This window comes from Pseudochaenichthys georgianus, chromosome 16, assembly GCF_902827115.2.
Source record: "Pseudochaenichthys georgianus chromosome 16, fPseGeo1.2, whole genome shotgun sequence".
Lineage (NCBI taxonomy): Eukaryota > Metazoa > Chordata > Actinopteri > Perciformes > Channichthyidae > Pseudochaenichthys > Pseudochaenichthys georgianus.
Genome location: NC_047518.2, coordinates 31,219,333 through 31,244,535, shown reverse-complemented (window position 1 = coordinate 31,244,535; position 25,203 = coordinate 31,219,333). Strand labels below are relative to the sequence as shown.

Below are 25,203 nucleotides of genomic sequence, written 5' to 3'. Positions count from 1 at the left end.
TTTGTGATACCATCTGCTGAATAATTATATTGTAATTATGATTAAAAGGTACAGATCATATACAATAGGCATCCTCAACTGTATTTTTCACAATGACGAGCAACATACTACGTCTCAAATAAGGCCGTTTCTGTACATTGTAAAACAATAATACACTGGTGCAATGGTGAAGAGTAAAATCAAAGGATATCTTTCACATCTCAATTTCCTTAACAAAAAAAACTTTCCACACTAGTAAGACATTTCTTACCTGATTGGATGAAAGTACGATCCATAGAAATACTGGCACCAATCAGCGAAATTACTGTACATCGTCACTATCCAATGAGAAACTCAGAAATGAGTAGCGTAGCCCGCCCACAGCCAACAGCCAACAGCCAGTGGTCTGGCCGTAGCAACTGTCATTTAGTGAGTGGACATCATGGGTAAGAGAGCTTGAAAACAAGAATTAAACGTCTCAAGAAGTATCATAAACAACTTTTAAAGTTACTATTGTAGTTGTTAGAGCTTACATCGTCATGTGTTAGTATCTTACAGGTAAGTTATCACCAACAATTGCGAGTTTTTGTCCTTTTGAGCGCATGAGTTGACTTAAAAAAAGGAAGCTAACGTTTTTTGTTGCTAACTAGCTAATGTTTATCTTACCGTTCCCCCACCACCATCTCCTCCTCCAGAGAAGCAGCAACTTTCGCAGTACGTCTTTCTTCCTGTGATAGGAATTACAGCCAGTTTCGAAGGATGTCAGCCCCCAGCAACTCGCTCCAGCAGCCGAGGGTAAGACGCAGCAATGCGGGCTCCCCCGGCTCCTTCAACAACAACAGCAGCAGCTGCCGTTTGCACCCCATCCGAGCCACCGTGCCCTACCAGCTCCTGCGCGGGGGTCCGAGCAGCCCCACGCGGGGGTCGCAGACCCTTTACGGTGGAACCACGAACAGCCGAGGCTCCAGTCCCCCTTCCAGTCCCTCACTCATTTCGGGAAGTGCAAATGCTAAGCAAAGACTGTCCCCCGAAAATAAGGAATCCTCCTGTCCCCCTGACTCTCCGGTTTCCAGAGGTAAAATCTATGTTCTTTTGCTATGTTATCCTACAAAGGCCAGTAAATGCCATGTCACCATGTGCTGTTGGCAAGTTATAACTTGTCCTTAACTTTCCTGTAACGAAGATATCGATCGGAATTTTCATTAGAATATTTCAATAGAGAATAAGGTAAACTATTATATTTGAAGGGGTAAGCTGGAGCATGATAGTCTCTTGATTTGCAGAAGGTTGATCCATGAACTATTCAGCCTATCATCCACTTACACAATAGTGTCAGAGAATAGATTGCACTTTTGGCTCTCTTATTTCCCATGGACTTTTGACAGGGCAGAGGGGGAGGAGAGAATTGGCAGAAAGACATGCTTTCAGTTGTATAAAGGGGCCACGTCAGTCCCAGTAGTCAGAGCGCTGAGTGAAAAGTCAGGTGTTGCTTTTTTTGACCTCACTCCATTGATGCAGCATGGAGCACTCATGGCACATTCAGAACATCTGTTGAGCCTCACCATGTTCACTTCCACGTGGATAACAGAGGTCTGTGCTGTGTCGTGTCATGTCATGTGTAGCTGCTTTTTGGATAGAGACAAACTGAAGAAGGACAAGAGAGACCAAGCAGCCCTGTATCTGCATTTCACAGTCTTCCACTAAATCTCCTTTTATGGGACAGCCTTTTTTTGCTATATATTGAAGCTGTAGCTTAATTTACAGACCGGTAGTGGTATCTTTTTGAAGGCCAGAACTACATTTCTTCATCAAAGAATACACAGCTTGTTTTTCAGTATTTTGAGATAAGAAGAGATTCCTTTTTAGGACTGAAAACATGAGTGGGCATGTCGGACACCACACCAGTTCCCATGAAAAGCACCAGATATATATATATATATATACTCAGCACAAGAGTGTTCTGTACTTAGATAGTTTAGGTCCCATATATATAACACACTACGAGACAACTACATTGCACCAGCTTGATCAAAGCTTCATTAGTCATGTTTAAATGTTTCTCCCTCTTACCTCTTAGCCAAAAGTGCTGCCCTCTTGTATCATACAGGATAGTGTTTAATTTGGAATTGTATGTTTGTGACAGGCTTCACATTCCTCAGTTCTTTGAAAGAGATGACCTCCAACCTTGACCAGTGTACCATGCAAGGCAGGAAAGGAAGTCTATTCCATAACAACTGAGTGGGTAGACCTACCAGGCACGACACATTTCACCCGTGTTTGCCTAGTGGTTGGTGTTGATTTCCCACCCCAGTGGCATGCCACGCATACCTCAATCCTCTGAAAGGACGACCTCTCACCCACACCAGTATCTCATGTTAGTGGTGATGATGGAGACTTGACCCGGCTTCATTGCCATGACCTCACAGTACAAACATGCACAAGAAGCCTCTGATGAGGACTATGATCATATCCGTGTGGGTTTGGTGGCTACTAGCATTAAAAAATTGCAAACATGATTTAGTCATTAACATCTTTCATCACTTCATGCCAGCTTAGAAACGAAGTTGGAGGATTTGCGCTTTGTAATATATCATTCATCGTAGTATTTTGGACCCACCCAAAGACATAATGCTGCCATTTGGTGGGTCCAAAATGCCATGCAGTATCATTAATGTTAGTGCCAGAAAGTCACCTACATACACAACATATTGAGGTTTGTGCCAACATTCAGGAAAAAGGAAACTTTTCTTTTAAGCTTTTCTACATGGCTAATACAAAACATATATAATTAACATGCTGTTGTACATGTTGTTTGCATACCCCTAGTATAATATTCCATTTCCATATCATGACTTTTTCGGTTCACCAGCATGACATGATTCACTGTCCCAACAATGATAGTCCTGCTCTCTGTCAAAGTGCCAGCTGTGCTGAAACAGCCCTGCTTCATTGTCACACATTCAAACTGCAGAGTAGGACCACATGTGGAAATGTGCTGTGTTCTCTGTTGTTTTATTAACCAACCCTGCACAACATCTGGTTGAACCTCAAACTTGATGCTAGGTTTTCGGATTCTTCTCAGTGGTAAAAGTTGAAATCGTTAGCATTCATAGCATACCCTCATCGCCCATTGAGATACATAGCCTCATTGACTGATAACTGCTAACAATGCTCACTAGCCATATTCTGAACAGCTGAGAGACAGATGCTGAACTCATAACTTTATAAGTTCCTGGGAAAGATTAATATCATTATTCATATTGCAGTCACTGTTCAAATTACAGCTACAAATTAAAAAGACAGTCCTCTAATCATAGTTTAGTGATTGTAAATAAACACGTAGTATCATACATATTAACATAATCAATAATCATGCCACATTATTCTATATATTAGAGTCAAAAGTATGATGAATATTAATACCATGGCAAATAACTAGTTTTAGTCCTTTCTGTAGTATAAGTAGGGCTGCTCGATTATGACAAATCATAATCACGATTATTTTGGTCAATAATTGATATCACGATTATTAAAAACGATTATTCATTTACTTTGAAAACATCCATTTATTGAAAAAAAAAGTTTGTTGTATGTTTTTAACAGTTGATTACCCTGAACTTTAAGTATAATTCAACTGAAAAACACAATAAATAATAATAAAAAATAAATAAATAATTGTTTTATTTCGATTACGTTGTTTCCGTAATCGTTGCAAGCCAAAATCGTAATCGAGATTAAAATACGATTAATTGCACAGGCCTAAGTATACTGGGACACTGTATTAATTGTTTAGATTTCCGTCTTGCACCTCTTCTTAACAATGGCCACGTTTGCACTGTCTTGAGGGTGGGCGATCGATTGCATGTTTTTTTTTGGTAGTTTGAGCATTTCCGACTGAATTAAAACATGTCCAAGACCATCTCCATATGTAAATATAGGTTGCATATAAGACCTACCAGGTTTAGCCAATGAATAAACTAAAATGGTGTATAACTGGAAGGGCTGCCTGAGAGTGCAACCCCCTAAATCCTTTAATCCTGCTCTAATTGAATTGAACATTTCTGGGATACCAAACGTGATTTTTGTTACAACTGTGATCACAAGATGAAGTTAAACTATTGTACATTTTTCCTTTCAACCAGACTTTTGAAAACCTACAGGAAACCATTCTGCTATGGTTTACTGATCTGGACCACATGTTTGTTTTCACATTTGCCTCAACAGTTAATAAAGCAGCGTTTATCCCCTCTAAAGGCAGGGACTCTTTCACAGTAGCTCCGGCTAAGGAAAGTTCTTATTCAAATGCAACCAGAAGTATTCATTTTTAATGTCACACAACACCACTCATGCACCCCTGAAATCAGCAGATGGGCTGCTTTGATGTCTTCTTTCTCTCACTGTTTCTTTTTTCTCATCACAAGATTATTCTATTTTGGCAACTGGGAGACGATGGAAAATAACCCCAGTCCTGGTTCTGAGAGCACTGGCTTGGCCTGTATCAATATTGATGGACATTTAGCCTGCTTCCTTTGTCTACAATGCTTCAGGGAATTTTACTGTAGCCCAGTAAGCTTACTTAGGCAATACCTTTGGGTGGGTAGGCCCCGTGTATTTTGTGAACAAAGAACACCAATGATGCCTATGTAGTTTTGCAAGGAGAGGGATGCCTCATCTAGATAGATTAGTCTGTGTGTGTTAGTCTGTGTGTTCACGTTGGAAGGGCCTCTGCTTAAACCTACTCAGACAGGGAATGGAGTCAATGTTTCCTCAAAATCATGGCGCTATCTCTTTTTTGTCTGTCTTTGATATGGAAATGAAGGAGCATTTGCTTCTGGGAATCACACAAAGTGTAATTGAGGCTATTGCATTTAATCCAACTGTTACTGCACTATCTTGCTATTCAACCTTTGGCATTGCGTATTTTGTTTCTCTCTTCTTTTTTTTTGTGCGTGTCACTGCAGGAATGTTGAGTGGATGCAGGCAGGTTTGATGTGCATTGTGGTGTGGTTGTTTATGAGTTCTTATGTGGGTGGTGTGTGGTTAACTGTTCTGGCTCACAGCAGACTGCTCTCATAACATCAGATGCTCCTGCTCAGCCATTTACATTTGCTTCAGGCCTTAGCTCTCAAAACATGTTGTTTGCCTTCAGCTAATACTTAAGAGATTAGAAACAATTGTCCACACTTTGAGAACAAGAAGAGTTTGCCGTATACGGTTGTATCTCCATTATTAACTACATTGCAGTATTCAAGGTGAAGTGTTGATTATACTGTATTGTGTTTTTATATTGTTTTTGGAGATATCGTCTTCATTTTGTAATATTTCATTCTGTGATTGACGGAAATATATTTCTAGTAAACATTTACACACAATCCCGTTTGTGCTACAATTTTACCACAGGCAAAGAAACTAGGCCAAGTACAAAAAACACATTTGATGATGTCATTGTGTTTTGTTTCAGGTTTAACATGATTATCTAGTACCAACAATGTAAACCATTATACGTGTATGGCCCCGAGTCCTTGGCTAATTATTTGCACAGAGAGATTGATCACACTGTATGTTGATACCTCTGGGAGTTTGTCTTTCTTGGTGCTGATGCCTGCGTGGGTGCTTGTGTGTCTCACCCCATCACTTTGTTCTTTTCACAGCAGAAAGGTCCAAGTTACAGGTTCGAAGCTCCAGTGCCATCAGGCGGACATCTTCACTGGACGCCATCACAGGGCCGTACCTCACCGGCCAGTGGCCTCGGGACTCCCACGGACCCTACCCCTCCTGTATGAAAGACAAAGCCACACAGGTACATACAAATGTTTTAAATGATATGTTAATGTTATTAAACAGACATATAGGACTCCCAAAGATAACGTAATAATCCTGGTGACTTTTTCAAATGTTAACTGATTATCATGGGTGCCTCTAAGCAGTAGCATCCATGAGTCTTAGCTGCTGTAGCCTTGGAAAGCAAGTTCATAATATTAATATTAAAGGAGACATGTATAGGGTTGGGTATCGTTTGAATTTCCACGATTCTGATTCCGATTCTACTTTTCGATTCCGGTTCTTAACGGTTCTCAATTCCGATTCTTTGAGGGGCAGGGTAAAAAAATGATACATGCTTCTTCCACCAAAAAAAATACATTTATTCGAGAAACTTTTACACAGGTTAGTTTACAGTAATATTCACATTAATCAGTCTGTTTATATTCACTGCTATGTAACTGTAACCTGAGAACCACTGAAGCTGCAACAGTCCAACTTTTAAAGAACAGTTCTTGTTGAGAAAAACAAGCATATCTGCCTTCTCAGGCATACCGGGAAGAAATGTTTGAACATTTTGAAGCAAAATGCTTCAATCTGGTGCACTTTAAGCAGAATTACTAGAGACTAGATCTTGGGGGTACAACTCTAAACACCCATATGAAAAAGATCGGTTTACATTTTAATAATTAAATAAGTAGGTGAGCATAACCAATAACCTACCATAGCCAATAACAAATACATGTAACTTATTTTATTATTTAATTTATGCATCTTTTTTTATCTCTCCAGTTTAAAACGATATGTCTGGTTTACTGTCCTATAGTATACATTGGAATGATTTCAAACCTGTTTTATCCCAATAATTATAAAGGAGTGGAAATATGTGTTTACATAAATTGTGATCAAACCGTTTGAGACCCACTGAGATAACTTAGACTAAAGTGAACTATCTAAACACTCGGAGTCCTTTACCTCACTGAGCTGTAGTTATCAGCCTCAGTCTGACTGGAGAGGACTCTCCTCCACCTTGTTGTAGAAACATCTTCTTCTTCTGTTAGAGCAGCTAGCACCAGATGCTAATAACAACAGCGCCCTCCCTTTCTCACTCGCTCGCTCCCACGCTCGCACTTTGGCTGTGAGCTGCGGGCGCCAGATAAGCCAACATCCCCCATTTTCATCACTTGCAGCGCCCATTGTACAGAGCAAATTAACAGACAGTCTGATAACAGACAGTTGGGATCGAGGCGAAATTCTCTCTGCAGACCCATTCTCACAGCGTTTATCAACCTTTTTCTTACTCACTATCAAGCCACACTTATTGTTTTTACTTCGGCTGTGGCTTTGTGTGTGCTCAGGATGAGTTTGGCTGTGTTTCGCTGTGTATCGCTAAACAAGGAAACCACACCTCCACGGAGCTCAGCGCGATTCACAAAGTCCCGACCAATCAGAGCACACTGTGCTCACAGGGAGGGTGGGGGCTGGAGCTATTGGAGCTACAACGAGCCGTTAAAGGCAGAGGGTGAAATTCAGTGAATACACGTCGTTTACAGAGATGCTGTATGAGAAACCAATGTGATTTTGGAAAATTGCACAATATAAATCTATTCTAGTAGACCTCAATAATGGAATTATGATCCGTGGAAATGGCCATGAAATGTCTCCTTTAAGGAGCGTGCCAAGTGACTGCAGCGTCCGTGGTTCCAGATTGAAGAAATCACAGACAAAGGGAAGAAGCACGACATCACTAAAAGGTCACATGTGTAGTCATCATGGAACCATCACCATCACCACCGTCATCTTTGAATTGTTGATGTGATGACTGATGCACGACGATTGATGAATCATCATATTGTAATTTTGGTTTTGAGTAAAGCATGTGTGAAGCTGACAATTGAGCGGCCCGACCAAGCAAGGAGGCAGAGGCAGAACGTCCAAAAATACAACCCGGTGTGGGCATTTATTAACTCATACACATATGATATGACACAGCCTCAATCTGCTGCTCCTGTGCGCACAGTCACCAGCCACCACACTACCAGCCTCCAAACAGACAGGGCAACAGAGCCCAAATACACACCCACACTAATCAAACCAACAGGACACAGGTGAGGGGGGAGGAGACAACACAGGGCACCAGGTGCACACAATCAGCAACAGAACAGGGGAACATTTTTCAACATAAAACCAGGAAACATCAGCGTGGCTATCTGCTGCTTCATCTGGATGAGCTCCCTCTCACGCTCCTCCTTCTCCTCCGTGCTGCAAATATGAATATAATTATCTTAGTTTGACAGAAAAAATACCTTGACGTATCTGAATATGGCCATATGGCTCACAGCTTGTCCACAGTGTCTGGTAAATCCCCAAATTCCACATTCCCTTTTCATTTCTCGCTAAAAAAGAATGGCAGTTAAGACTTCAATGTAACTGTTTGTTTCAGTTTCAGTGCTAGGTCAAGGAGACGTATTTAAACAATGTGGACAAAGGTTTTGATTATCTGGTGGACTTTGCAGTAACTGAAAATTCCTCAAAGCACTACCTTTTAATACTTGATAAGGAATAGACATGGTTTTCCTAATTCACATCGCCACAGTATTCCTGGAAAGCAGCTCACTAATCTTGCCCTGTTGACTGCCTAGTGCCTAGATGCAGTTCCTCTCTAAGAAGTACATTTGTTGGCAGGTGTTGGTGTCTGGTGGGTTTCTGTCATGAAAGAATATTGACTATGCATGATCATGACGAGGGCTGCACCCGCTTTGCTTAAAGAAGCCTTTCATGTGTCTGAATGAAGCCCGCCAAGCCTAATTTACATGGGCTCCATTCCTTTGAACCCGTCATTTGCCTCGCATGTCTTTGTGTGTTGTCTGAGGAAGTGGTGTGAGGGCCTATAAGATCTCTTGAAGTGGCTGGGTGCATGCAGAGTAAATACCTCGTATTACAGGGTTCCTGTGCAGTACTGCAAAGACAGGACAAGTATGGAGAAGCTATTCCATAATTATCAGGCCTTGAAAAAGGTTATTGCAGAATAAACATTTGGCCAGTGACTTTGTAGACCCTTTTTTGCCACATTGTGACATTTGACCATATTTTTCCAGCCTTATCAGCAAATACCTGATTGAAGGCGGACATGAACAAAAACAACGTTTAAGAGATTTGTATCTGTCAGAGCTGTGGAAATATGAGATGTGAAAACATTTAGCCATGTGTAATGATGTGTGACACACTTGACAATCCTTGTGCGATTAAAGTCCCCCAAGGATAGTGAGAGACCACTTCCTGTTAGAAAGCTATGCCTGGGCAAAACTCTTTCTATAAGACGACGACGACGACGGCAGCAGCAGCAGCAGCAGCAGCAGAGAGCAGCACACAAAAGGTCCTTTGCCTCTTTTGTTGGTCATTGCTCAAGTTCAAGACAGCCTCTCCTTTGAGCCGTTATGTAGCCTTGCATGGAGGTGAAGTTGTTTGCACCTGTCCCCCAGGCCACGCCTGAGTCGAGGAGAAATCCCACTGCTTACCACCTGGCCCTCGTGGCTGCACGGCTCGCCTGCCTTTTGTGTGGGAGTTGAGGAGCAGAGGGCCCATACATATGCTAATCACTGTTCCGGGCTAGGCCTGTGTGCCTTAGGCCCTGTGGTTTCAGAACACAGACAATGTCTGTATGAAGATTAGGGCCCTGACAAACCACACAGACCTCAAAGAACTAGAACCGACAAAGGCAGATTGATCAAATAGTTTGCCTGTCCTTGCAGTTTTTGTTAAAGATTGCACTTGAAACACAACACAAAGACTACAGGTGATGGCAAGCTGACCACAGAGAGGCATTTTGAGTTCTGAAAATGCGTGAGAGGAAATTATTTATCTTCATTTGTAATCTGAAAAACCAAACAAAAAGACGAACAGTTTTTCATGCCAATGGAAATCTGGAATATCAAAGGAGAAGATGTCTGCTATGGACTTTGGAGCCAAACACATGTGGCCACAAATGCAGGTTTTACAGGTCCCTCTCAAAAATGTATTATATATTGCTTTGAAAAAATCTCTTTTTAATTACTGTCAACTTGAATAAATTAAACATTAACACATCATGATAACGTTATACTATACCTTAGTCGAATACACACATGTTGATTGAATAGAGCCAGAAAGCATCTTACTGCAAGTAGGAAAACAAATACTACGATGTTTTCAGCATTTTCCTGTCAACTTGCTAAATTGCTCAAATATATGCAGGTATTTGTCATTCCCCTTTTGCTAATTAAAAAGTGACCAGCTAATCCTCCTCATAATGGAACGACACCAGACCCCATTTGGCCTCTGAACACCATCAAATACTAGCAGTGGCTGCTCTCATGTCCTGGCATGCATTCTAAGCTAATCTAGCACAAATTCCACCGTCATTCTGATGTAGCCCAGTCATTATTTCCTGCTTTGGAACAGAACTGGATTCTTGAGGATGTTGTCTGCATGTAACCCTTTGAGGAGGAATCCTAATGGGAAGCAAGCTGCAGGCTACGGTAACCGTTGTATCTGCAGGGGAGTGCCTTATCAGGAACAACACCTGGTGCACACGTCTACACAGCACACATCTCGGGACGGAAGTTAAAGAGCTAGCATGATTAAAAGGCCCCTGAGGAAAATAGAGGTGGGTGTTCTTGTTAACAGAGCATTTGTGTGGGAAGAAGAGCGTCAATTAAGATAACCTGCATTATTTGAACCGTCTTGTTTTACTCTCTATATCTGGGTGGAAATAAGTCATTTATTGCAAAGTGAAATATCCACTATAAAGAAAAGTGTTGCCCTTACACCTATGGCCTGAGACATCTCGGCATGCATTAGCTTTCTTAAGACTTGAAAGAAAAGCAAGGATTCATGTATAAAATGTTATGTCTAAAACAATAAGTGTTTGGAATTGATTTAACAACCAGGGAACTAGTTGCAGGGATTATTCTCACCTCCTTTGTTCTCATTAGCTGTGAAGTTGTTTGCTCTAAAAGCTGCGGTCACCACTAACACTAAGCACACATCATTGCGATATGTTAAGTTAAAAAGGATAAGATGTCCTTTTTGTTGCTCCGTTTATGTTTTTATGTTTCATGTGGAACCTACTTGAGCAGGTCTCCCTTGAAAAAGAGATCAATGATCTCAATGGGATACACCTGGGTAAATAAAGGTTTGAAATGAAATGAAAGGATGTATTTGATTTAGGGTTTATGAAGTTGAAAAACAGCATATTTCGGAGGTGAAGAAACATTCCACTTGTGAATAACTACCTTGAGCCCTTTTTTCTTTTGATTCTATGTTTTTTTTATTTTTTATTATTACCAGTATTTTTGCAGCCCTCGTTTACTGCCATATTGAAAGCGTCTCACATTTCATTGAGTTACAAGTGCAGTTGCATTCCCTATTTTACGTCATTGAACATCTGTGAGAACTTAGTTTTTCCTCAACAGCAATGTCCACAGCTCCACAAAGCCCATCTGCCCTTTTGCAGCATTCTGCATTCTGAATGAACAGACTAAGCTGCAGCATCCACTCCGTCAATGCCTGGCAGACGCATCAAACAGCACAAGCCACTGCATAGGCCATGCTCAAATGTTAATGCTAAAGGCTAGCTACACATCTGCTATACAGCGTGGCCAGGCACAGTGGGCTCTTTATGAGAGCACAAGCCCCCATTTCATCCGCTGTCCTTTTCTGGGCAAACCAGCGCAAGCTATCCAGCGCTAACGGCTTCACGCGGGAGTTCCTCATTATTCACAGTGATATTCCACATCATAGGGCAAGGTTTGTGCCTTAGTTGGAGAGTCATAGAGGTTTTTCTGTTAGTGTCGGGTCAGACATAAGGCAGTGTGAAGACACTGACATTTAAGATGTTTCGTAGGCTGTGCTGACTATAACATGTCAGATGTTTGAGGAACTGTTGATATGCATAATCAGGGGGAATTATGTGGTTTCAGGCTATGAAGCATTCTCAGTCTGTTTCTGTTTTTGAATATATTTACATAACTTAACCGTTTCCTTGTTTATGCAGAAGAGGTCTAAAAGACAGTGAGAGAGAACTGCCTACGTTCTCTGAAAGGGAATGGTTTGTATATCAGATGTTCTTTTCATTGGTGATGACACAACATGTCTCTGTAGACTTGTTGATTTAGGCTAAACCTAGCATTGTGTGTATAGGCTAAATAGTTCAAACTTATTTATAGACTTACGTAAAGAGCAATATGCAGGTTTATATATATATATATACATTTATGCTTAACCTTGCCTGAAAATTACAATTAAAAATGTTAATGCAGGATTTGATATGTTTTACAAGAAATAAGGGCAGGAATTCAGAGGAAAAGGTGCCGTTTTGAGCTCTGCTACTAAAAACTGCTTATTTTTTTTGCGTCAAACGCGTCATATTACGTCACATGGGGGAGCAACTTTCTCGGACTCGTTCTCTGCCCAATCCGCGGTAGTAGTTTGTAGTTGGTTTGAGCGGTTGTGATTTAGTGAGCTGGTATTTTTTCGGTAATTTTACATTGCATTTCACCATCTGTAAGCATGGTGAGCTTGAGTTTGTGCAGGTTGCACAAACTCCAGCCTGTCAGCAGGACATCGAGTCCACAGTTTCCCTCACGGGAAAAGGACCGGAGCTAGCGTTCGTTCCTGGGTGCGTTGTGCATCCACCTCCCTGCAGCATACTCTACCGCTTTATCAGGAAACCGTATTACATCTCTCTCCCCCCCTTCGCTGCTCTCTCTCTCTCCCCTCCGGTACACGGCACCATAAGACCAGGGTTGCCAACTTTGGGCACCTGGCTGGAGTGAGATTTTGATATCATGGGTTTAATTACACATATGCGCACTAAATGACTGCTATCGTGTCAGCAGCGGGACCTTAGCATAGGATATATATATACAATATATACAAATACACAATATTGGACACAGACTATAAAGGGCACAACGTTTCATTCACTAATGAAAGTCAAACACATGTTTGTTTCCACTGTTTTATTGTGTGGCTGTCGCGATAAGCAATTAATTGACTTATCGTAGCCTACAATAAATAAAAATGAACTCGATAAATTGCTATTTACATGAGGATGTGACTAGCAGTTTGAAAGGATGTACTTGAATTATTATTATATATTATCATTATGTCAGTGGTCTAAAATGGTCATACAACGGTGCCGACAATATTATCGTTTATTGCAATAATTTCCGGGAAAATGTATCAAACAAAATTAATTATCGTGAGAGGCCTATACATGAAACACACACACACAAACAAATCTACAGACTCACTCCAAACTAGGGCTGTGCGATTATGGCAAATCATAATCACGATTATTTTGACGATTATTCATTGACCATTTATTGAACTTTAAAACAAATAATATTTTACCAATAAACAAGATCAACAAATATGTTGGAGCACACTTCCAAAACCATACTAAACATATATTATTAATATGATAAATACAAATAAATTAGACCAAAATAAATTAAATCAAATATGATGCAGTGCACTGTCACTGTGTACTGAAAACTCCTTCACATATAGCCAACATGTTGGTAAAACATATTCATTATTCCACTCAGTTAAATGTTGAAGGCTGGCCCACCGTCATGGTCCAGAAGTAACAGGAAATACATGTTGAACTACAATTTAAGACCAAATAAAATGTTTAGGCAAATGCTGGTAGGGCTGCTCATGTCATCTCTTAAAGATTTTTTGCAAGAAACACCAGCCTGTTTACATGGTCTGGTTTCAGAGATGAGCGCAGGCAGGTGACAAGCCACCTGTACTGAAGACCCTCAGCCACGCCCCGACACATGGGGTGACGCCGGCCAATCACAAAGCTTTGATGCGTTCAAGTGCATTATTCTGGCACAGGAAGATTATGTTACAGGACATTAACGATAAAACAGAATATTGTTGTTCTATTTTAGACACATCTCGCGATCGACTGGTTGGGCACCCCTGGGCTAGACCATAGGTCTGTTGTCGTAGCAAAGTAGTCAGCTGAAGCCACATCTCTCTCAACTTCCCCACGGCATTTGTCATATAGTGCAGGCAGCGCAGACCTGCTGAAATAATACCGAGACGGCATCGCGTAACGCTTGTCCAACATGTTGACACGTTGCTTAAAGCTTTGGTTGCTAACAGTGCTAACTGGGCACATATCTTTAGCGATGTGAAATGTAATATCCCTGTGTCTCTGCGAGCTCGTCGCGTAGGCCGTTGCTCTGTACAATGCGTCCTGAATCGATGACTGTGATGATGTGGCGGATGAAGTCGAGCGGGCATCTGCTTTTTGTTGTATTATTGCCCGGTCGTATTGCACTTTGTGGTTGTATTTCAGATGATTAAAGAGATGGGTTGTGTTAGCGTGTGGTGCCAACACATCCTGCACTGTACTTTGTTTTGCTCCTAGTCGGACTCCTGAAAGCCAATGTACTGCCAAATAGTGGAAATAGTTTTACCCTTCTTTTTAACGAGTTGCTGCTCTTGTTCTGACATCTTCGCTCGCGCTGAACACTCACAACACATGTCACTCCCACGTGGCCGAGTGGGCTTTTAGGGAGGGGCGAAAGCGCACCCAGCAAAATAATCGTATTTTGTCAATTATGCTGTTTTCATAATCGTCGCAAGCCATAATCGTAATCGCGATTAAAATACGATTAATTGCACAGCCCTACTCCAAACTGTCAAATATATTAATTAACACTCACACTCATATACTCTTTGACTCTATTTTGGCCTAGTAGAACAATAAGCAGCAGACTTTTACTTTTTTATCATTTCTACTGGATCTTAGATCTACGCATGCGCAACACACCTGATTGACCAACCGGCTCCCACTGCTCTGCTGTCTGTTAACGTTGTTAAGAGTGGTGGGGGCGGGGAGGGAGCGGATCGACAGCTTGAGCAGCTGTCAACTCAAAATTGTAAATAACCAACCAAAAACGATTGCCGTTCATCTTGTTTTTGGCGTGAGAATAGTTTGGGCAGCGTGAGATTGAGAGTGAAAGCGTGTGTCACACGCCAGATGCGTGAGAGTTGGCAACCCTGCGTAAGACGTAGTGTGGAGTTGCATTAGGTAACACTGTGGTGGCTGTACTACTCCAGCCGTCTCCTTTGTGTTTGTTTCCCCCTGTCTGTGTTGTTTGTGTGGGCGTGGTGGCTGTCACTCCTGGCTCCCGGCTCAACCTCCACTCACCTGCTGTAATCAGCTGTGCACCCTCCTCGACTACACACCTGCTTTCCATCAAGCCATTTACAACGGCATTCATACGTTAGACCGGCCGCTCTCCCCCATGTTACGTCACACGCAAGAAGTCACGTGCGGAGGCTTTTTTATGCGGAAGTGAAAATGTCTTACTAAAACGACGCCAGGTGTCACTGTAGTGTATATTTCTGTATATTATTTGGAAAATCTAGTGTATTCATCATGTCCCTACACATTTATTCACTGGTGTCTCTAACCTGCAAGTTGCTCTTTAAGGTGAAAAGTTGGAGACCAGCAGCAGCTTATAGTGAAGTCCTTGGAACAAGGTTAACCTGGGTTTCTTGGTTTAGTCCTTACATAAAGACATTGTTTTTATATCCAGGCCCTGATGTATTTCTCTTTACCAGGCTTACTAATGGAAGCAATCAAAAATGCTATGACTTTTGTTTTTCCTGTTTGATTGAGTTATTTCCCGAGGGAGAGTATCTCATGACTGTTTTCCTCAATGTCATTGTTTCCAGACTCCAGTTTCACTTTGAGCACACGGCACTCCTTTCTGCTTTCTACCACATCTTTCTCAACTGTTCAGCCAAATGGTTTAAGGAATTTGGTGGATGTTCACACCCTGAGGCACACAGTGAGGTCATCTTATTGGTGTATCGACACCTTTCTCAGTATTTTTAGAAAGGTCTTTTAGTGTCTTACGTCTTTAAGCTTTTGTTTACTTTAAGTATATCTGAATTGAAATGGCTAAAAACTAGTTTGTGTGTGTGTGTGTGTGTGTGTGTGTGTGTGTGTGTGTGTGTGTGTGTGTGTGTGTGTGTGTGGGTGGGTGTGTATATATCACTGATCCTAACTGTATTTCATTGTGCAAACACATTCATGGCAACCATGTACATATAAAGACATTTCATACCACAACATTTGTAATGGGCACATGCACCAAGACTCAACAAGGACTCCATTGTGACCTTTTGTTTTCTGATCTCTGTAAACATTAGGCCACCCCGCCATGCAAACACATCTCAGAAACTGCAGGTTAGTTAATCCTAGCAGTAGCCTTTCAAGGAGATACTTATCTTTGTGAGCATGTGCAACATAAGATATGCTTCTTGGTGGCCACAGGGTCCTACAGTTCACGTGGAGCATGTATCAGAAGAGCTGTGTCTGTGTTGGAGGAAATGTAATTGAGTTGTGTTTCATGCGGTTTTGTGACTGTGTGTATTTATGTGTTTCAGACTCCGGGTCTGTGGATTGATGAGGGAGCAGAACAGGGAAGTCCTCACCAGCGGTCAGCCTCCTGGGGCAGCGCGGACCACCTCAAAGAGGTAGATTCACCAGCCGTAACCTTGCTTCATCCAAAGTCACAGCTGCTCCTGACAACAGCCCCACAGATGGAGGATTTACACAGTGGAGTAGTGTTGGCAAACCGTCTGACACTAAGCTAGAGCACACTTGCTCCAAACACTCAGTTCAAAGAGCATGTTTTTGTCATTTTTGTGGTTCATTCCATTAATTCAAAATGTGTTTTTTATTTGTCAGTGTCTGAGGTCAGCCTAAATATGATTCTCCTTCAGCTTGGTTTTCCACTCCTGTCTCTCTGCATGGCTTAGTGGCCAACCAGCCCGACCACATGGAGCTATTGGGTCTCTGACCAGGCCACAGTCTAAATGTAACCTCCTTCTCCCCCCCGCTTCCCATTCAACTGAAACTCTTGCTTCTCATTATGGCCGCTCGTTTTTGAGCGACAGTGTAGGAGCTCCTCTCGAGGGCCATATGGTTCCTGCATTAACTTACAGTGAGGAAACTTCGTCATGGGAACTCATGTTACTTTAAAGCCTTACACATCACTGTGCAACACTATGCTATTTTACTGTTTTCTAATCTCTTAGTGATCTATATTTAGTTCTAAAATATTCACGGTTGATCAGATATATCTTAGTTTTTTAGTATTGACCAGAACTTTAAAAAACACATTTAAAAATCGACGTAAATCTAAAGATCAGCCCACAGGACTTCCTTCATTAAATAGCTTTATGACCAAGATGTGGATGTTCGTTAATTGTTTATTAAACACAAGTATGATAGTCTGAAATGTGCTTTTAATGGAACAGACTTTCCCTTCACTTTGTTTGTCACCCGGCCAGGCAACCGTTACCGTTGTCTGTGTGTTAATTACAGATCTGGATGAGGCATCTTCAACTCAAAAATAGGATGTTACTTGCATTACTATTGCATTGCTAAGATTACACATTTAAGTGTCAAGGCATTACTGTGAATCAATTCTGAATTCTGTTTACACAAGACAGAAAGAGACGCTACCCTACTCCGTCAAACCCTATTCCCTGGCTATGGACTCACAAATGATCTCATCAAATCTCACTGTTAAATTCAGACACTAAAACTAGGCCAGCTAGAGAAATGTAAAGACGATCCCAGGGACTTGGCCAAGTACGATCAATAGCATAGCACAGCCAGGAAAAGCTCTCTCTCTTCCTCTGAGATGACATGGGGATTGCCTGGACTTGTCATTATCGAGCGCTGCGGTCACTCAATGAATGTAGTGAACTGTCTCCTAGCTCTTGAACCTCTGCGATCACATGTGTGGGAGGACGTCTGTTAAAAGAGCAAGTCTCTTTGTTGACTGTGTTGCCAGGATTACAAGATCATCATTGAGGACCACACCTTTGTCTGCATAGTACAACTGCGTCTGTTAGGCTCACAACGGGTATCCTGTTTTGAGGCTGACCCTGGGCCAGAAGCACCCATTGACCTAAGTTCTTGCATCACCAGAAATGCTGCAAAAAGGAGGAACCTCAATAAAACAATGTTTAGGCCAACACATGGGATTAGAGCTGCTTTTAGTCCATTAATACATCAGTTAACTGACGGACAATTAATCGGCAACTATTTTGATAACTGATAAAACGTATAAATGCAACTTCTGATAGTTCCAGCTTCTCAAATATGAGGATTTGCAAGTTCTTTTTTTTATCTTTCTTGTCTTAAAATTGTAGTTTATTTGTATATTATTAATTAAACTGATAGCTTTGGCCTTTAGTTAATTGTGACTCTTTTCAATTGTTGATTAATTAGGAAATTAACAGTTGTTTTCGACCCAAAATGGAAGCAAATGTACTTGCCACCTTCTGCTTTCATTTACTTCTCTTTTGGGAAAGGTTCTAATTCCCCTGGTTACTGAAATATTACCTTGACAGGACAGAGGTGTGATCTGTAGTTTTCTGACGTGATCTTACTTGTCCTTCAGCAGATTGCTAAACTGAGACTGCAGTTGCAGCGCAGCAAGAAGGTCAGCTGTCAGAGCAAAGACCGGGAGCAGAGCTCTCTGCAGCTGCAGCAGCAGGCGCAGCATGGCACTGCCTGCCCATCACAGGTGAGCTATTCATACCAGGTCACACACAGTCACTGGCATGCTCTTTTCAGGTGGGAACATCATCTGACCCTGACTTTGGGGATCCAAGGTAAGCCCTGACAGCTGATATGTGATAAGGTAAACATACAAATGGTACAGGGTTAAGCAAGGTGCCTCTCACATTACACGTTTAATGGAATAAAATTTAAAGCACATTTTCTATTTACTGCATTAGTTTTAGTTTAGTATATAAAGCTTAAGATAATCAGCATGCTATAACTAAGTAGTCCCTATTTGAGAAAAGGTGTAGGTATTTTTGACTTGTGTATAGTCTGTATTGGATCACAACACCAGTCTGTGATGTTGAATTCTGCATTGCGTATGACGGAGGAGGTTTTGTTAATGAGAGGAGAGGGAATGTGTCCGGGCATGTCCTGTCCTCGGCTTGTTTGCGCTTCATTTATTAACAGAAGCCCAGCAACAGGACAAATCAACCTCTGTGGGAAAAGTAGTGATATGCTATGCCTCATATACCCACATGTGGTAGATTACAACAATGTATTTATTTCATACAATATTTAATCCATTTCAAACTGAACGGCTCCATCCGGTGAATGTCTCATAAATGAGATCTGCAACACTTAAACACCACAAGCCGACATTGGTGTCACCGAGCCAAAGTGAAACACACATGCCGTTTAATACATATCATTGAATAATCAATTTGAACTGTGAGAGGATTCTTTTGTTTTGTCATTTTCCATCTAAGTGAGAAGTTGTGACCAAAGATAATAATTCTATTTTCAAGGTTATTCATTTATATCCTAATATTTCATATGTTTGTGTCTTCCCAGTATAAAGGAACGTCATCAGCCCTGTCAACAATCCCTGTGCCAAAGTCCCTCATATGCAGGGTGCCGAGCAGTGTGGAGGGCATCAGCCACGAGCTGGAGAATGTGTTCATCAGAGAGAACTGGGAGCAGGGCATACAGGTAGGGATGCACACACACACACACACACACACACACACACACACACACACACACACACACACACACACACACACACACACACACACACACACACACACACACACACACACACACACACACACACACACACACACACACACACACACACACACACACACACACACACACACACACACACACACACACACACACACACACACACACACACACACACACACACACACACACACACACACACACAGCAGCCATGGCTCCAGCTGATTTGTAACTGTATTCAAAGTGCTTATTGAACTACAAATGTGTGAGATTAGTTTTTAAAACTCACTACACACCTCACTTGACACTAGCCAATGTTTCTATTTCAAGTCTTAACTTATCTTTGGTCTCAGTTGGGTTGAGTCTCAGATTCATGGGACATCATACAGACTTTAGAAAAGAGCAGCCACGTTGGGGAAACTTGTTTAAGTCCGCTTCATAGTTGGAATTCTGAGTAGGAATGTCGGACAGCAAAAGTATTTCTGTGAATAGAACCGCATAATAGCTGCAAATGTGGGAGGCGTGTGGCGCAGTGGACTAGTGCGTTGGTGTTCAGATCAGGGGGTCAAAGGTTCAAACCCCGCTGCAGTCAGCATGTCGTTGTGTCCCTGAGACACTTCACCCCAAATGGCTCCTGTGGAGATTGCCCACAGTATTGAGTAAGTAAGTCGCTTTGAATAAAAGCGTCAAACAAGTAACATGTAATAATGAAATAGAATCAATGCAGCCTAATTTAAAAACGGCTACAAATATGGCCTACATAGTTTATCTGTCCTAAGTTATCTGGCCGATTAGTAAGGAAATTGACACATAATGTAACACAAAAGAAAATTACTAATTTAAGTTTTTTATTTCTATTTATCTTAGTTTAGAGGTCACATTGAGGGGTGTGTGCATCTCTCCAGTAAAGCATCATTGTCATCAAATTATCTGCCTGGATCAACACATGGCTTTTGTCCCTTATTTCTCTCTATAGTGCGTCCAATGTCCTGCAGGCGTCAATTGATGCAAGGCTTCATGACTCGGATGTTGTGTGATGCTCTTTACATCGGTCAACAGTCATTGAAACTCTCTGAATCTGTAAAATATATGATTATGTTAGTAATGGTTTTTTTTTTTAAACACTGGAACAGGCTTTTTATTTCAATTGTAATGACTTAAGAAACCTGAGAGAAAGAGTTTCTCTCAGAACCAGGCAAACATAACTCTTGCATACATGAATATGCTCATGGTCAAAAATAGCTCTTTTAGTCTATGCTTAAAAGCTATTGCACGTAAAGGCAGTCCTGTAAAGTCCGGCAATGTGCATCCGTAAATCCTGTCTGATGTGGGGTAGTAAAACTCCCCTCTTAGAAAGGCACAGACACGCGCGCGCACAAACAGTTTAAATAACACACCAGCACAGATTTACAGCCTGCTGTGCACCAAGCCATTTGTCTTTCCTGCTCTACCATTTGAGAGCAAAGCAGAACTCTGCACATCACACTGTTCAATTGCTGTCGAGAACAACCACCTGCTGTCGTGTTTGCTTCTCCATTGCCCCTTTAAACAAACAGACAAACACACTATAGGCTTTTTAGTTCCAGACATTATAGCTGACGCTCTTCACCCAGACTGACATCATCCAGTGACTGAGCAGGAATTGCACAGGAACGCTTAAACAGTTGCCTGTTGAAGCTGATTGAGTCTGACTCTGAGTTACTGTTCTCTCTAATCGCCAAGTACTGTCACTCTGACATGTTAGGATCAATGCATGCTCACATGTGACCTCTCACCACCTGCTCTGACCTCACAGGCCATGGATGTGGTAGATGGCCGCCGCGCCCCCTTCCCTCTGCATCACTACAGCAGCAGCGGGGACACACGTGACACGGACACTCAGGCCCCTTCAAGCGGGGACTCGAGCCCCTCGCCCCGCCCCTGCAGCTCCGACCAGGCCCACTCTCCTGATGGAAGCCCCTGCTCTGCAGAGGAAATGGACAAAGGTGAGCCTTTTTGTTTCATACATGCAGCTTTAGAGAGCTCTCTCCTGAAAGACTGAGAGGCTCTGATAACCTCAGCTCAGTGAGGTAAAGGCACACCTTTATATGATCATTATAGTTATAAAAAAATAAGAGAAAAACAGGTATAAAATACTTTATGACAGTAAAAAAAGGTTGTTAGTTTGAAAGGGGAGTGATTTGTAAAATCAGCTAAAATCTTGCCTAGCAGCAAATTGGTCCGGGCCGGCCCTGCATGCCGCTTTAGAGGGGAACTAGTTTACACAACAAAGTCTATTTTTAAATGTCGTGGGAAGTGTGCAACCTTGTTTGTTTTACTGTCAAACATGACTCTGATAATGTTATCAGAGTGCTATTTAATCAAGGCAGTGCTCTTTAAAGACATACAGTATAAGCAATGCATATATTTTGTTGGGCTATGCAGAGCTAACTTGCACTTGTTTTAGTTTTTTATTGCTTATGTATCTTTTGATACGGACATGCATCTAAAAGTGACGACATACAGAGAGTTACTTGGACTGTTCTTTGGTATTAAACAAACACAATACATCTCCACCCGAAAAAAAATCATCATTTTGACAGTTATTTATTCTTAGCTCCAACATGTACAAACTTAGTGACAGGATGCCAAATCGTAATCGCGCATTCAAGAGGAAGCTACAGATATGGCTGACACAGCAAACGCAAATATAGAGAAACACAACCAGACAATGTCCGTTACTAAACTAGTGAGTGAGTTTTTCGATGGCTTTCACCCAGTAATGAGAGCCTTCAAATAAGAAATACTACTCCTACTTTACTACTAAGGGTTTTTATAGACAAGAACCGCTTTATTCCATGAAGCGAGCTACTGAAAACCGTATTGATTGTGTATCTGTCTAGAAACTTGTATAACATATTTAAGTGATCTACAGCCCTTCTCTAAGTTGATTGCAGCTGCAAGATTGATCAGTTTATTATCCCTTTTTTTACGTTGTATTCTTTACTTTATTTCCAGACGGCCTGTGTAGTTCTCCTCTCCCCAAATTTGCCACATCTCCCAAACCTAACAACAGCTACATGTTCAAACGGGAACCTCCAGAGGGCTGTGAGAAGATCAAAGTGTTCGAGGAGATGGTGTAAGTATTTTTTCTTGTTTTTCATTTTACAATCTGTATGTGTTTTTGAATGCACCCCGTGTGGAAGACAAACAAAAGAAGAGAGCAGTTTACTGTACTAGCCCATTAGCATTGTGGGTGGCAGGGATCAGGGCAGGTGTATTGAATCCAAACGCTCTTGTCTTTAGGTCTGGCACATCAAAAGGCTTCCCTCTCTTCTCGTGCCCCGACAAAAACAAGGTGAACTTCATTCCCAGGGGGTCTGCCTTCTGCCCTGTCAAACTCCTCTGTACCTCCCTCTTCTCCCCCGTCTCTCCCTCGTCCTACTCCTCCGCCACCCCCGGTCTCCATGGCAACGACAGCCCAGGGCCTCAGGTGACCCCAGCTCTGCCCTGCGCACCACTAGCTACCTTTGGGGCCTCGGCTGACTGGAGCAGCGCCCCGAGCACAGGCCCAGAGAGCCAGAGCCCCGACACAGAGGCAGGGACAGATGGCTCAGCACAGCTTGTCCTCACAAGCTAGTTCTCAGGTATCTCTAACCAAACCACTTGCTATAGTTAGGTGGCATGGATCAAAAACTAAAAACAAAAAAAAACCTTGCACTTATATTAACGTTAGCCAGCAGGGAGTGTCCAGGTCGAGAAAGGACAAACACCAAGTGGGATAACGGTACCAGCATCCTGCTGCACAGGCTCGGTGGTTTGGTCGTTGTGAGGAGTGTTCTGACCTTGGCCCCGCCTCCTTTCACCCATCACTAACCTAGCCTTCTGCTCTGTACTGTGACAAAACACCCATAACAAAAACAGCTACGCCTTCCTTGCAAAACAACATACTAGTGCTATAATAATTGTGACAGATGACAATATTTTCAAGACTAAATTACAAAAAAAAGAAAAATGTTCAACAATCACAACAGACCGCTATGAAGTATCAGAGAAATTCTACTACTGTTAGCTAGCAAGATAATCTTAAGCACATATATGAGCTTTTTGACAGGGTGGGTAATGCACGATTCATGTTTTTAGTATATCAGGATGCCTTGCAGTCAGAGTACATCGCCCCACATTAACTACAATGTTTGCACTTGTTAAGACATGTTTGTTTATGTTAAAGTATTTGTAGCACAATGTCTTAGTGAAAGCAGCAGTTGCTTCAGCGTTGCACCCAGCAGGCCGACAGGCCGAGATCTGCTTTCCTGGTCTGCTCACTATTAATGAGCTCAACACAAAATATCAGCCGTTTCTCACTGACCAAATAACCAATCACAAAGCACACAACCACCCCGTTGCCTTGTTTTATTGCCCCACACTACACAAAATAATAACTCGGGTCATGTGGAATGTATTTGCTTGGACTATGTTGCCTTTCCCCGGTGTGTATGACCTTCTGAAGACATTCCAGTCTTTTTCCAGAAATGTTGAGTGTTTTCACTGGAGGGGAGATAATCAGAGACTGCATCGACCAATTGGTGTCACACCAAGGACTTTTGCGTTATCTTGTTCAGGTTAGAGTTTCAGGTGCTACGACACATTCCAGAGACGCTGTTGCATAGGTCAACCGTGAGGACTTGAGTTAGCAGAGCTAGCTGCATAAGGTGACAGTTATGTCATCTGATTATCCCCTTAGTTAAATAAGTACCAAAGCAAATTGCAAAGCCAAGACAGGTATGTCTTGGCTTTGGGACACAACAGGCACAATGTCTGTGCCAGAAGCAGAATGTTTATGTGCATTTTGTTTTGTTTACAAACATTTTAGCTACATATAAACACTGGTTCAAAGTGTTTTAAACAAACGCGATAATCATTGAAGCCTTAGCACTTACTTGGAAGTGAAATGATAATCACTATTTTTTATTTAAGACTATTTTATAAGTTAAAACAATCAGACCTTTAGTGTGCAATTGATTTTTGTTTGTAGTAAAGCTACACTTACAATTGTTGTGTAACAGTTTGACTCAAGATACAGATCCAGCCAGATGTGCCCTTACGTTACCTTAAGCTTAATCACCAGCCCATGCTCAACTATTTAAAATAGCACGACTATTTTAGACCAGGTGAACTTGAATGGGAGTGATACAATTGTAAATGTTTCATTCCAAAACGTCGGCCCTTCGCTCACCAAAACACACATTTGAACAGAATGCAACACGTTCCACACAAAGTACGTTGAAATCCTCTCCTCTGCTTGAAGAGTTTCAATCATACTATTTCTGATTTGATTCACACGCTCATTGTGCAGTTGAAATGGTTGCCATGTTTGGCAACGATGACTCCGTTCTCTTGTGTACAATGCATTTTTATGTAGATCGTGTGTGTGTGTTTTTCAATAAAGAAAACCAAAAAGTCTCTTTTTGCATTGATATGTCATCTTTTTGAAGGCCTTAGACAGACGGACAGACAGACACATCAACAATTAGAATCAGTATTTCGAAGCATGGCATTGAAGTACAAGTAGGAGTCAAGGTAAGGCAATCAATGTATTTGGTTTATATTCAATATTAACACATGTCACATGGCTTATAACATCATAGTTGCACCAAAATAAATATCAATATACCTAAGGAATCCAATTATAATGATGAGGTTCTGTATTGTTTATTTGTTATCAGATTAAGACTCTTAACCTGACATATAATGTACGCAGCATTGTAATGTGAATCAGAACAACTTACAAAGATTGTATTTTCATGATTATCCAACTTTGTCTACTTTGGCTCTGAAAATGATCCACTAAAAATTGCCTC

At 41.7% G+C, this 25,203-nt stretch overlaps 1 protein-coding gene across 3 annotated transcripts; it reads left to right on the top strand.

The window, feature by feature from the left end:
• The first annotated feature begins 401 nt into the window (after positions 1-401).
• On the top strand, positions 402-24,805 carry LOC117460399 (glucocorticoid-induced transcript 1 protein). Of its 3 annotated transcripts, none has more exons than XM_034101788.2 (9): positions 402-537; positions 675-1,054; positions 5,634-5,779; positions 16,201-16,290; positions 18,231-18,356; positions 19,190-19,327; positions 21,159-21,348; positions 22,361-22,481; positions 22,649-24,805. In XM_034101788.2, the coding sequence occupies exons 2-9, from the start codon at positions 739-741 to the stop codon at positions 22,980-22,982; spliced, it is 1,461 nt and encodes a 486-aa protein (XP_033957679.1). In that variant the 5' UTR covers positions 402-537; positions 675-738; the 3' UTR covers positions 22,983-24,805. The 3 variants fall into 3 exon arrangements, with proteins under 3 accessions (XP_033957679.1, XP_033957678.1, XP_033957677.1); XM_034101787.2 differs by having other exon boundaries at positions 5,631-5,779; positions 18,234-18,356; XM_034101786.2 differs by having other exon boundaries at positions 5,631-5,779.
• Positions 24,806-25,203: the final 398 nt, after the last annotated feature.

What these genes read in the sequence shown, in the direction of transcription:
- LOC117460399 (XM_034101786.2), top strand. Translation starts at nt 739, where the DNA reads ATGTCAGCCCCCAGCAACTCGCTCCAGCAGCCGAGGGTAAGACGCAGC. An exon ending in TGACTCTCCGGTTTCCAGAG is followed by an intron (nt 1,055 to 5,630) that starts GTAAAATCTATG and finishes TTCTTTTCACAG; the next exon opens with CAGAAAGGTCCAAGTTACAG. An exon ending in GCACTGCCTGCCCATCACAG is followed by an intron (nt 18,357 to 19,189) that starts GTGAGCTATTCA and finishes GTGTCTTCCCAG; the next exon opens with TATAAAGGAACGTCATCAGC.